Raw genomic sequence first — 15002 nt, forward strand, 5'->3', positions numbered from 1 at the left:
CCTTAAAAGGAGCAGCTAACATTGTTTTAGTGATTGTTCCATTAACACAGGTGTGGGTGTTGATGAGGACAGGGCTGGCGATCAATCAGTCATGATTAAGTAAGAATGACACCACTGGACACTTTAAAAGGAGGCTGGTGTTTGGTATCATTGTTTCTCTTCAGTTAACCATGGTTATCTCTAAAGAAACATGTGCAGCCATCATTGCTCTGCACAAAAATGGCCTAACAGGGAAGAGTATCGCAGCTACAAAGATTGCACCTCAGTCAACAATCTATCGCATCATCAAGATCTTCAAGGAGAGAGCTTTCATTGTTGCCAAAAAGGCTCCAGGGTGCCCAAGGAGGACAAGCAAACGCCAGGACCGTATCTTAAAACTGTTTCAGCTGCGAGATCAGACTACCAGCAGTGCCGAGCTAGCTCAGCAATGGCAGCAGGCTGGTGTGAGTGCTTCTGCATGCACTGTGAGGCGGAGACTGCTTGAGCAAGGCCTGGTTTCAAGGAGGGCAGCAAAGAAGCCACTTCTCTCCAGAAAAAACATCAGGGACCGACTGATATTCTGCAAAAGGTACAGGGAGTGGACTGCTGAGGACTGGGGTAAAGTCATTTTCTCAGATGAATCCCCTTTTCGAGTGTTTGGGACATCTGGAAAACAGCTTATTAGGAGAAGAGGTGAGCGCTACCACCAGTCTTGTCTCATGCCAACTGTTAAGCATCCTGACACAATTCATGTGTGGGGTTGCTTCTCAGCCAAGGGAATCGGCTCACTCACAGTCTTGCCTAAAAATACAGCCATGAATAAAGAATGGTACCAGAATGTCCTCCAAAAGCAACTTCTCCCAACTGTCCAAGAGCAGTTTGGCGCCCAACAATGCCTTTTCCAGCATGATGGAGTACCTTGCCATAAAACAAAGGTGATCACTAAATGGCTTATGGAACAAAACATAGAGATTTTGGGTCCATGGCCTGGAATCTCCCCAGATCTTAATCCCATTGAGAACTTGTGGGCAATCATCAAGAGACGGGTGGAGAAACAAAAACCAACAAATTCTGGCAAAATGCAAGCATTGCTTATGCAAGAATGGACAGCTATCAGTCAGGATTTGATCCAGAAGTTGATTGAGAGCATGCCAGGGAGAATTGCAGAGGTCCTGAAGAAGATGGGTCAACACTGCAAATATTGACTTGCTGCATTAACTCATTCTAACTGTCAATATAACCTTTTGGTACTCATAATATGATTGCAATTATATTTCTGTATGTGATGTAAACATCAGACAAACACAATTAAAAACCAGAGGGCAACAGATCATGTGAAAATATAATTTTGGTGTCATTCACAAAACTTTTGGCCATGACTGTACATTACCTCCCGGCTTCTGACCTCAGACCTCTTCCTGACCACTTCTCTGTCTGCTCCCTGAACCTCATACGTTACCTCCTGGCTTATTATCCCAGCTTGTCTGACTACCCTTCTATTCATGCTGCTCGCAGTGTCTAGCATCACAAATTGCTGCTTTGTTTAATTCACTTTGACCAAATTCCATCGATTAAAACAGTGAAGTTAAAATTTCCTGAAATATCACTAGATGGCGCTCTATTTAATTGCGATCAGTTGCTTTATGATTGCCTGTTATACAGGGTTCACCTGCTGCTTTGTTTGACTCACTTTGATCTACTTTGCTACTCATCTGTAAAACTCTGTACCACATGTGGATTGCTAGAGATTTAACTACATAAAGCTTATGTTCCTACTTCCTACACTTTGAACACTCCTACTCTTGTTTGACTCTGTCTAGCCATGTTGCCATATGTTGTATGTTCCTTTTTATACTGTACCTCTCAGAAGGGTACTTATCCTGCGCTGCCACTGACAGCCACCTGCTCTTGTATTTCACGTCATGCTGGTTACTTTCACATTGTTTAGAAAATAAACTTCCACAAATACTAAAATGCACATACGTCCTAGGGCCACTAGATGTTACAGGATAATGGTAAAGGCATGGGGGCAGGGTTGTCAGACCAGTAAATCTGTTTACTTCGTACATCAGAGGTTGTCCTGTTTCACCAGTTCTTCTTCTTGGTGAATGTACTCTTGAAATTGTTATTTGATCGTCCTTGATTGATAATGTATATAAGGAACCTGCGGAGTTATGTAATTGTCATAATTTACTTAAAGAGGTTGTCCTGCTTGCTTCATGTTGGTCTCTAAATCCTAGCTCTGTGTCGAAACACAAAGGGGCTCATTAATCCAAAATTGTATGCCATTAATCTGTCATAAAATACTTTGAATTGTAAGAGCGTTGCAAAAAATGTTGCCACTTTTGGCATTTTTATGTCACTGAGAATCATCTCTGCCCGTTACTGAGCGTTACTATATCTGCCTACCAAATTTAAGAAGAATCAGAGGAAAAGTACAATAGAAAAACGTGCACCACTTCTGTATTTTTTACCCACTTCTGATTTTCTCTTAAAAATACTGAGGTAAAAAACTCACCAAGAATTCATCGTGGGCACATAGCCGAAAAGTGGCGGGATTTCTTTTGCCTGTCCTAATAAATTGAGTGGTATGCCCCTCTTAATGAATTTAGCAGATTATACTGTACTTCATCACAGAAGCTCCCATTAATTTTATTTCAGAAATTTGTATACATCCGCTGGAATAAGTATTGAACACATTGCCAATGTAAGTACATGTATTTCTAAAGGTGCTATTGATGGGCATTTCTCGCCAGATGTTGGTAACAGCCCATCCTGTCAACACAGGCAAACAAATCAAACTATAGATGTCCATCAATTTTGTGATGTGTAATAATGGCAAATGACACAGGGAAAAGCATTGAACACTTGAAGAAGTGGTGCAAAAGCCATGGAAAGTCATGCCACAAGCTGAAATCTATTAGTAATTAGAAAGCAATGCTGCCACTTAGTGAAAAATATCAGTTGGTTCAACTGAGGGCCTATAAAAAGGAGTCTCCTTACCAAGGTGCCATACAAGAAACAGCTCATGATAGGTAAAACCAGTGAGCTGTGTCAAGACCTTCACAACCTTATTGTTGCCAAACAAACTGATGGCATTGGTTACAGAATAATTTCTAAACCACTGAAGGTTTCAGTGAGTTCTGTTGGGCCATAATCTGGAAGTGGAAAGAGCATAATTGTATTATAATTCAGTCATGACCAGGTGCTCCCAACAAGATTTCAGACAGAGGACTGAAAATAATTATCATAAGAGTTGTTTAAGGGCCAAGGCCCACCTGTGGAGGGTTGCACAAAGATTTGGAATCAGCAGGTATATTTGTTTCAAAGAAATCAACAAGTAATGCACTGAACCTTCATGGGCTGTATGCACACTCACCATGCAAGGCTCCATTGCTAAGTAATAACATTTAGACAAGCCGGGGGATAATATTGTCTGGTTGGATGGAACCAAAATTGAACTCTTTGGATTTCATAATACCCACCATGTTTGGAGGCCAAAAGGCAATGTATACAAAAAAAAAAACACACCAACATTGAAGGTTGGACAAGGGAATATCATGGTATGGGGTTGTTTTTCAGCATACGGTACTGGGAAACTTCACATAACTGAAGGAATGATGAATGGACAAATGTACACAGACAAAAAGCTCATTTACAGGGTGAAGCATTGCATTTTTTCCGATGAATTAAATCACATAGAAAATACTGCCCTGGAGTGCTGTCTGCTATTTTGGTATGATTTGGCCAAGTGAATCTCTTGGATTGACCTGTGTGTCGCTACCTGATGAAAAAGTTGTGTTTTTTTTTCCTGTGGTGCTGTGGACACACCTGTATCCTAAAGGTACCTTCACACATAACGACTTACCTGCGATCCCGAAAACGATGCGACCTGATAGGGATCGCAGGTAAGTCGCTGGGAGGTCGCAGGTGAGATGTCACACAGTCAGATCTTACCAGCGATGCAGGAACAATACAGATCGCAGTAGTGACCTGTATAACGATCTCAGCAGTCACTGTGATCCTGTTACACAGTGTCAAACACAGCGATGTGTCCTGCCCAGCAGGACATCGCCTTTGAAGAAAATGGCCTGGACCATTCTGCAACGACCGGCGACCTCACAGCAGGGGCCTGATCGCTGGTAGGTGTCACACATAACGAGATCGCTAACGGGATCGCTACTGCATCACCAAACGGTGACTCAGCTGCGATCTCGCTAGCGATCTCGTTATGTGTGACGGTACCTTTAATGTACAGAGACATTCTTGATAAAGATCTGCTGCCATCTACTGGGATGATGAAATTGATATGAGTGTGGACATTTCAGCCAGACAATGAACCCAATCACATAGCTGAGGAAACTATCAATTTGCTTCAGAGAAGAGAAAGAAAATAAAGCTGCTAGTAAGGCAAGGCCAATCACCTGATATGAATCCAATAGAAAATGTATGGAAGAAACTAAACCTCAAAGTTTAGAGATTGAGCCCAAGAAACCTTTAGGATTAGAAGAGTGTTTGTGTGGAAGAATGGCTAAAGTCACACCTGAGCAATGAAGCCACTAGCTTCTCCATACAGGAGGGGTCTTGAAGCTGTCATCACCAACAAGAGGTTTCTATATGAAGTATTAAATACATTTCAGTAAGTGTGTTCACAAATTGTCATTTTTCATTATTAAACATAATTTATGGACAGCAATGGTTTGATTTCTTTGCCTTTGAGAAATGGGTGGGTTGTTACCAACATCTGATGATGAGATATTCAGGTCAATAGCACCTTTAAAAAAATGTTAACTTAGAAAATTGGTGATGTGTTCAATACTTCACTCACTGCATAGGTGTATGTAGTGTATGTGTGTGTGTGTGTGTGTGTGTGTGCGCGCGTGTTAATATGTTCTGCTTCTCTTGTAAGTGACATCACCACTTTTCAGACTCTCCGGGTCACACTGCGCTCTGTATGACCCGGAAATGGCTTTTACAGTGTAAGTCTATGGAGCGTCAAAAATGAGTCTCCCTTGGCTTACATTGTAAAAGAGACTTCCTGCTCTTTTGTAGATCATAGAGAGAGTCGGATAGCCTGACGAGAGCAGACATCACTAAGAAGAATAGCAAAGAGCTGCTGAATACCGGAAAAAGCATTGGTAGATGAGTTTATTAATACACTAAGGCTATGTGCGCACTAGACCGTTTTTCCCGCGGATTTACCCGCGGATTTGCCCCGGAAATTTCTTGAGAAATGTCTGCAATCTTTGTGCAGACATTTCCCATGAAATTCAATGAGAAAAAAAAATAGTTGTGCGCACTGTGCGGATTTTTCTCAAGAAAATTTCTTGAGAAAATGTGCATGTCCATTAATTTCCGCAGGTACCTGCGGTATTCCGGGGGTATTCCGCAGGTAGCAATGATGTGCGGTATACCACCGGAATAGCCGCGATTTACCTGCGGTAATGCCCATCGCTGCCTGCGGTTTTGCAGGAAGCGATGTCATTATGCCAGGAAGAGGAGCAGAGTAAACACACGTCACACTCCCTGGACGCCGCACAGAAGCACTTCCGTGCGACCTCCAGGTGCCCGTGCAGTGTGTGTCCTGCTCCGGCCTCGCGGCTGCCTGCACTGCAGGGTGTCAGTGTCTTCCCACAGTGTCAGCAGCCTGTCACGCGGCAGCGCAGGCAGACACTGACATCCTGCAGTGCTGGGAGCCGCGGGGATGACGATCGCTGCTGTCAGGAAGTGAGATCATTACCTGCTGTGACGATCTCCTGCCTCCTGACGTCACCGCGGTCACTGCTGTCTATGCCCGTCTCGCGAGCGGCCCGAGACTGTCACTAGCGGTGACGTCACGGGCTCTCGCGATAAGTCAGTGACAGCGCTGACGTCAGTAGTACAGGAGATGATCACAGAAGGTAATGATCTCATCTATGCTCCTGATGGCAGCGCTCGCCATCCCCTGCAGTGACCTGAGCTGACCTATTGATGTTAGCTCAGGTCACTGCATTGCTCTCCCAGCCAATGAGGAACATTCTGTTTTTCATTGACTGGGACAGCGACTATGGTATGGATCGCCGTTCCCCCCCCCCCCCTTATTGGATTACGCCGGACGTGGAATTGATTGTTCTTTTCAATAAATTGGTTAAAGAGGGAATGTTTTGGGGAGTGTTTTTTCAAATAAAACTTTTTTTGTTGTCTATTTTTTAATTATTACTGACTGGGTTTGTGATGTCGGGTATCTGATAGACGCCTGACCTCACCAACCCCAGGGCTTGGTGCCAGGTGACATTACACATCTGGCATCAACCCCATATATTACCCCGTTTGCCAACGCACCAGGGCGCGGGATGAGCTGGGGCAAAGCGCCAGGATTGGCACATCTAATGGATGCGCCACTTCTGGGGCGGCTGCGGCCTGCTATTTTTAGGCTGGGGAGTGTCCAATAACAGTGGACCTCCCTAGTCTGAGAATATCAGACCCCAGCTGTCCGCTTTACCTTGGCTGGTGATCCAATATGGGGGGGACCCCACGTTTTTTGTTTTAAATTATTTATATAATTTAAAATAACAGCGTGGGGTGCCCACTGTTTTGGATTATCAGCCAAGGTGAAGCTGCCAGCGGTGGTCTGCAGGCTGCAGCCGTCTGCTTTACCCTAGCTGGCTACAAAAAATGGGGGGACCTCACGTCATTTTTTTTTAATTATTTATTTATTTTATGGCTAAATACAAGGCTAAGCACCCTTTAGGCTACTTTCACACATCCGGCTTGAGCTCTGCGGCTCAATCCGGCTGTGCAAGCTATGCAACGGATGCGGTGAAAACACCGCATCCTTTGCATAAGTTTTTCCTGTGCGGCCAGTCCGGTTTTTGCCGCTTGCGGCATGCTACTGAGCATGCGCAGTGGCAAAAACCGCATGCGGCGGCCGGATGCGGTTATTGCCGCATCGCGCCGCATCCGGCCGCCATAGGCATGCATTGAAAAATGCGCCGCATCGGCCGAATGCGGCGCGATGCGGTTTTTTTTGCCGCACGAAAAAACGTGCCAGGCAACGTTCCATCCGGCCGCCGCATCGGCTACATCTGCCGCATGCGGCAAAAACCGGACGGAACGCAAGGCCATGCGGCACAATGCGGCACTAATTAAAGTCTATGCAGGAAAATCGCAAGCGGCAGCAAAAAAAAAACGGTTGCGATTTTCATGCAAAGTGCCGGATTGTGCCGCATAGCAAAAACCGGAGGTGTGAAAGTAGCCTAAGTGCCACATGAAAGTCACTAAAGGGTGCCAGCTTAGAAAATGCAGGGAGGTGGAACATTATATAGGTTTTTCTCATCTATCTATCTATCTATCTATCTATCTATCCCTCTATCTATCCATCTATCCCTCTATCTATCTATCCATCTATCCCTCTATCTATCCATCTATTCCTCTATCTATCTATTCATCTATCTATCTATCCCTCTATCTATCTATCTATTCATCTATCTATCTATCCCTCTATCTATCTATCTATTCATCCCTCTATCTATCTATCTATTCATCTATCCATCTTTCCCTCTATCCATTTTCTGTCTATCGATTATCTTTATTATTTATTGCAGGGACAAACCTGCGGTAAATCCGCGGCAAATCCGCGGTAAATCCGCGGCAAATCCGCGGCAAATCCGCGGCAAAAACGCATGCGGATTTGGTGCGGATTTTTTCCGCAGGTCCGGAAATCTTTCACTGGCAGATGTTTCTCAAGAAATTTTCTTGAGAAACTTCACATTTCTAGTGCGCACATAGCCTTACAGTATGCTATGTACGCATATCCACAGGTTTAGCAAATAAAATACTTTATGGGAGGGCTTATATAAGACTGACATGCACAACACTAGTGTAAATGAATCAACCTCTAAAAATTGTAGGAGAGGATTTCTCAGTGAATTAATAACCGCAAGCAAGACCAACTTCAGACAATGATTTTCTGAGGATAGAGGGGGACTAGGAAGCACAGAACAATGTATACCTTGGAAGTATCAGATGGGAGAGGAGGGGAATTGTTTAGGAGACTATTGCTTCTTCTGTGTTTATGAAGAAGGTAGCCTGCCCCAGGTCGCGCGAGCACTGCACTCCTTTGCCAAGGAGATTCCGTGCACAGATGTGAATTTGGATCGGGTGTATGACACTAAAGGGTGCTTTGCACGCTGTGACATCGCTAGCTTTTGCTAGCGATGTCATGCGCGATAGCACCCACCCCTGTCGTGTGTGCGATATGTAGTGATCGCTGCCGTAGTGATCATTATCGCTACGGCAGCGTCACACGCACATACTTGTTCAGCGACGTTGCTGTGACCGCCGAACAATCCCTCCAACCTTCAAGGGGTTGGTGCATTCGGCGTCATAGCGACGTCACTGCCACGTCACTAAGCAGCCGCCCAATACCAGAGGAGGGGCGGAGATGAGCGGGCGGAACATCCCGCCCACCTCCTTCCTTTCTCATTGCTGGTGGGATGCAGGTACGAGTTTCCTCGTTCCTGCGGTGTCACACGTACCGATGTGTGCTGCTTCAGGAACGACAAACAACCTCGCTACTCACCTGTCAACGATTTTTAATTTTGGAGTGACCTCTCCAAGACCAACGATTTTTACCTCTTTTGCGATCGTTTTAGGTCGCTCAGAGGTGTCACACGCTGTGATGTCGCTAACGACGCCGGATGTGCGTCACAAACACTGTGACCTTGACGATACATCGTTAGCATGTAAAGCCCACTTTACTGTTTTTTTCATGCAATGTCCATCACCCTGTTGGCAGTCATCATAGACAGTTACACACGCACCACTGGAGTTCACTTTGCCAACCAGAATTGTCCACGTTTATTCTTCACATTGTTATGACAGACATGACCCCCTTTTCCCTTCTTTCTCTTAATGTACTGTACTGTATCTTGATCTATCCCCCACTATCTTGGTCCTCGTCTTCAAGCTCCAGGGTCTGTGTCTCCTTTGCCCCTATTCCTCATACCTATGTCCAATGCTGGGCCCAGACGGCTCTTTAGCTGGACGACTCTATGAACCTCCCTGGGTGAGCTGTAGGCTCCGAACCTCTCAAAAGTAGCTCAGGGTTCCCTGATCAGCCCTAACACCGAGACCACATCTTCTCTCACTTGGACACTATGTTTCACTCCTTTGAACTTGAGCCTTCCCTCCTTTCCCTCCCCCCATCCCATCCCTATCCTTTTCTACTCTGCTGCTATCTCAACCCAACCACTAGGTGGCACCTACTGGTAACAGTCCCAGATCTGATGCATTTGGAGCCTGCACCTATCTAATAGCATTTACATATTAACATTTACCATATAATTGGTGTAACATATAGAATGCATAGCATACACAGTACAGGGGCAAGTCCGCCTCCTACATTTATATAGAATCCTATTATTAGCCTTAAAAAAACAAATGAAATAACTACTGTATAGCTGGTGTTAAACCTTGTAACTATTTTTAATAACATTTACTTTTTCTCTCAATGAAGTGCTCCCATGTCTCCCAGTGACCCCCGTTGGCTTGGTGCATGGTGGATTGCCTTTTTAATTGTTGGTATTTTGACCTGGATGCTGATTGTACCTTTCTCCTGTTTCCCTAAACACCTGCCTGGTAAGTCATACTGTGTTCAGAGACATTAGTGTTCAGTTGAGTTATGAAATAAATGCAAAATAAATAAAATTCCAGGGATCCATCTTTCTAGATTCAGCCTCATCACATCCTATTGGTGGATTTATTGTTGGGTTGTTGGGGTCTTTGTGCTATTCTAAACGCTTACAAATATGGGATTGTGATGCACAGTTGTATTTTCTATTATTTTATTTAATTTTTAGAGTAAAATGTTGTGTATATTTTTATTTGATAACATATATATTTCTTGCCTTACAGGAACAGCAGCAGTACAATCGGAACGGATTTCACAGGCACATAACAATGGAAGTGAAAGCATTGTTGAATCCAAAAATCTTGGCAAAAATTTTAAAGATTTTCCATTGGCTTTTATGGTAATATTGTTAACATCTAGTGCTATAACTACTAATAACAATTGGAATTACACGTACAGTATTGCAGAATATTACGTTGAAACATTTTATAGCAGTACAGAGAAGAAATCTAAATTTCCATGTATGTCTGGGCAAAATGAAATGAATGTAGAGATTGCGGTCACTACAATACACTAGCATATTAGCAAAAAAGTACTCCCCCCATCTGCTCAAAGATGTTTTTATTTAGGGCTGCATCATAACTGCCCCTTTAAAATTCTAGGTCCAGACCCTTACTATGTAAGTTAGATAGTGAAGGTTTCCATCTAACGAGGCCGGTGAGCTCACATATCAAAATTAAACTGTGCACTAAGAACCCAACATTTATAAGTGCAATTGATGTAGCTGTAATGCATATTAAAATTCATATAATCAATGTTCTTGGGGCTCATGCACAAAAGGTTGTGTTCCCCCTTGGTACTTGTGTATCTCAGTTCTCCAAATAAAAAGAAATACTAGATTTTTTTTGTCCCTCTGACTCTGTAAGTAAAAAAGTTCCATGTGATCATACAGAGGTGTGACGCCCTGGACTATCAGATCGTCACAAGGTATTGTGCAACCTGCCCTTCTGCATGGTATCCACATCCTCCTTGGTTTTGGGTCCCTGGCCTTTGGTCTTGCTAAGAACAAACTAATCAAAATCCTAGAAACACTCTGCACCACACCCACCAGACACACCAGTGGGTAGTCTGAAGGGAATAAGGCTGCCCACTTGGGGGGTTGGTAAGGGAGGGTCAGGAGTGTTAGGAGCAGTTCAGTTGTGTGGCGACTCTCATGAGGAGAGGTCACAAGTCAGTTGGAGGAGGTTAGGAGCTGGGCTCCTTGTTACTACTAGGTGGCAGACGTTGGTCTGGGCCTGGTAGGAGCTGGAACCCCGGTCGCAGGGGATCATTACAAGGGGCACAGTACTGCCGAGGAGGGCAGCCGGCGGCCTTGTGCCATCTCCGGGCAGGGGCCAGGGCACGACGGGGTACGTGGACCCTAGGCCGGGAAGTAGCTTCAAGCGTCCTGGTAATTCACCCGACGAGGACGGAGCCTTTAAGATTCGTTCTCCACCAGCACCAAAATGTGGGTACTAGCGCAATGAGGGGGATAGGACTTTCCCAATACATAGTTCAGAAAATCCCAAGTGTGAACCCTGAGAGCAAGCTCACTCCGTTAGCCATACGGGGGAGCAGGACCCGAATAGTTCTACACTACAGGGGTCAATCAGTAGAAAGGTGCCAAGGAAAAGGCCACAGGCTAACAAGCAACACCAACGGGCATGGGATCCAGGCATGCTCCCTCCCTGCTGCAGCAGTGCTCAGAACTTTGGTTTACAAATTGTCGGTGTTAGCGTTATTGGACTGAGTGAGTACACAGTGACCCTAACCTCCCCAACGGTGTCCCTTTGCCAACACCACCGAGCCCTGGGGCATTTCCCCTACCCACGGAGGGGTTAAACACCTGGCTTCCATCCCATCGTCACTGGGTACTCCTAACAGCAGCGGTGGTACTCCACCTTACCACTCACCGTGGGTGGCATCACAAACTTTACACATATCACTCCCCTGTAAATACCCCCCTTTTCGTTTTGACTGGCCACATGACCCCCGGGTCCGGAGACCCCTTGAGCCACCGCGGATCCGGATCCGAGCAGCAGTCTCGGCTGCTGACACAGGGGCGGTACAGAGGCATAAGGGTTTATCATGTCTACTTTCCTATCCCCACAATTCATTACATTTTCATATTTTCTCGCCGATCCCCCTTATTCATTACAACGCCACGTTCTCCATCCCACCCACAGCTCATTACAATTACATGCCTCTCTCCTACACCCCCAATGTATCACATTTCCACGTCCTCTTTCTCTAAACACCATCCCAGTAACAACCCACTGTGTTCAAGAAATAAGAGCAATCACTTGCGTCTCTAAAGGATCACTCGCTGCCCCACTTCTATAAGCAGTATTGCCTGCAGAAAGTTAGAAAATGAGTAACAAAAGATCACCAAACAAAATAATAAAATGTCAAATACTTTATTGAAAAGAACAATTGGTCAAATGATTAAAATAAAAAACAGGAAAAGAAGGGGAAGAAATACACAATAATTCTCATTTAAGGTATATATAGGTATATTGCACATGCCACTATAAAGTAAATTTAGTCATGGTACAATATGTGAATCACCCTAGAGGTCACGACCAAGGCCAATCTATCAGATAGATTGTAATGAAGGTGGTATGGCCATGCCCCCCTTTTCAGAGCATCAGGCTTTGGATTGCACTCATAAACTGTTTCCATGTTGCAGAATTTGTGTTACAGAGTCGGCCCCTTTGGCCCACTGGAGGTTTTTTTGGTTCTCTGATGGACCAGTCCAGTGCTTGCCACTATGAATAATATAATTGCATTCTACTCTTTTCAGTTTTATATTGACACTAGCTGTACTACCCAGCTTTGCCCAGGTTAATAACTGTTGTTAACAAAATAGAATGTATTAATATTCCCGGGATAGAATGTATAAATAGAATGTATTAACGACCGGGATAGTAACTGTCTCTCTGTTTCTCTCCCATTCTCTGTCTGTCTCCCCCTCTGTATATATCTCTCTGTCTCTCTCTCTATCTCTTTGTCTGTCTGTCTCTTTCCCTGTCTGTCTCTGACTGTCTCTGTCTCTTTCTCCGTCTGTCTCAATCTCTTTCCCTGTCTGTCTATCTATCTCTTTCCCTGTCTGTCTATCTCTGTCACTTTCCCTATCTGTCTCTTTCCCTGTCTGTCTCTTTCCCTCTCTTTCCCTGTCTGTCTCTTTCCCTCTCTTTCCCTGTCTGTCTCTTTCCCTCTTTCCCTCTGTCTCTTTCCCTGTGTCTGTCTCTTTGTCTCTCTTTACCTGTCTTTGTCTGTCTCTTACCCTGTCTGTCTCTTTCCCTTTCTTTCCCTGTCTCTGTTTCCCTGTGTCTGTCTCTGTCTCTTTGTCTGAGTCTGTCTCTTTCCCTGTCAGTCTGTCTCTTTGTGTCTGTCTCTTACCCTGTCTATGTCTGTTTCTTACCCTGTCTGTGTCTGCCTCTTTCCCTGTCTGTGTCTGTCTCTTTCCCTGGCTGCATTGTGACACACCAACATTCCATATAAGGGCGTGGCTGCGCATTCTTCTGAAGTTCTGGCTGCACTGTGGCTCCCAGCTCCATTCGCTTTAATGGAGGCAGGTTTTTTGGCAAATAACTGTAAAGCGCGGGGTTAAAATTTCCCCTCAAAACATAGCCTATGACGCTCTCGGGGTCCAGACGTGTGAGTGTGCAAAATTTTGTGGGTGTATCTGCGACGGTGCAGATGCCATTCCCGGACATACACACATACACACACACACACATACACACATTCAGCTTTATATATTAGATATGGTCAGAATTCAAATTATTTCAACATTTTATTTACCAGTATGTTATGTGAGACTTCAGTTCACTAACTTGTTAATCTGCATTTATTTTAGCTTATGGTAAAAAATCCTGTTCTTATGACGTTAACCTTCGCCAGCTGTTCAGATGCATTAATCACCACCGGTTTTGCAGCATTTCTTCCCAAATTTATTGAAAACCAGTTTTCACTAACATCAAGTTTCTCAGCAATTCTTGGAGGTAAGCAAACATTTGATTTTTATTTTTATCAAATTGAACCTGTCACCTTCAAAAATACTATTCACCTACAGATATAATGGTAATCTGCAGGTAAGAAGCATTTACGTCATGTTAGGCTTGTTTATTTAAAAAGTTGCTACAGAGAGAAAATGAAGTTATATTTTCCCTGCAGCCACTTGTGTTTAGTAATCAGGGCAGTGCCGTGAGCATTTACAGTCACCATTTCCTATTCTGTTAACGCACCTGAAATCACTCCCCATCAGGGCTGCCAACTTGACTTTTTATTTTTTTCTTTACAATTTATCAAAAAACACAGAAAAACTATTTTTTATGGATATTGTAAAACCCTTATATATCAATATAGACAATAATTCTGATATGAAGACTTTAGCTACATTCACTGTAATCATTGAAATTATGTTTACCATCAAAATAATCAGTGTATGTTTCTCCAGCTTTAAAAAATTAACACCTTAATTTTTTTTTCGGACAAAGCAAAAATGTGCTGTATTTTTACTGGAATTTCTGAAAGGATGTCAACTCATCTCCCCATGCACCCTGAGTGATAGCCAGAACAGGCTGTAAATCAAGGAGCTGGGGAGAGATTAAAGCACACTCAATGATTAAAGCACACTCACTGATTACAGATCACTCACTGATTACAGCACACTCACTGATTAAGCACACTCACTGATTACATCAAACTCACTGATTACAGCACACTCACTGATTACATCACAATCACTGATTACAGCGCACTCACTGATTACAGCGCACTCACTGATTACATCGCACTCACTGATTACAGCGCACTCACTGATTACTGCGCATTCACCGATTACAGCACACTCACTAATTACAGCACACTCACTGATTACAGCGCACTCACTGATTACTGCGCATTCACCGATTACAGCACACTCACTGATTACAGCGCACTCACTAATTTACAGCACACTCACAGATTACAGCACACTCACTGATTACTGCGCATTCAATTACAGCACATTCCCTGATTTCATCACACTCACTGATTTACAGCACACTCACAGATTACAGCACACTCACTAATTCCTGCGCATTCACCGATTACAGCACACTCACTGATTACAGCACACTCACCGATTACAGCGCACTCACTGATTACAGCGCACTCACCGATTACAGCACACTCACTGATTACAGCGCACTCACTAATTACTGTGCACTCACCGATTACAGCACATTCACTGATTACATCACACTCACTGATTACTGTGCATTCACCAATTACAGTGCACTCACAGATAACAGCACATTCGCGGATTACAGTGCACTCACTGATTACAGTGCACTCACTGTGTAATAAGTCCTGTGCTCACTCTGTC

General features: G+C 44.1%; 1 protein-coding gene across 1 annotated transcript in view; it reads left to right on the forward strand.

Moving 5' to 3' along the window:
* SLCO4C1 (solute carrier organic anion transporter family member 4C1) overlaps positions 1-15002 on the forward strand; it is a 125139-nt gene that overhangs the window by 74598 nt on the left and 35539 nt on the right. The window contains exons 5-7 of the mRNA XM_075325059.1: positions 9476-9597; positions 9874-9989; positions 13491-13635. Coding sequence (XP_075181174.1) covers positions 9476-9597; positions 9874-9989; positions 13491-13635 — 383 coding nt within the window. The remainder of the gene's footprint in view (positions 1-9475; positions 9598-9873; positions 9990-13490; positions 13636-15002) is intronic.

Source organism: Anomaloglossus baeobatrachus, chromosome 1 (genome assembly GCF_048569485.1).
Source record: "Anomaloglossus baeobatrachus isolate aAnoBae1 chromosome 1, aAnoBae1.hap1, whole genome shotgun sequence".
NCBI lineage: Eukaryota > Metazoa > Chordata > Amphibia > Anura > Aromobatidae > Anomaloglossus > Anomaloglossus baeobatrachus.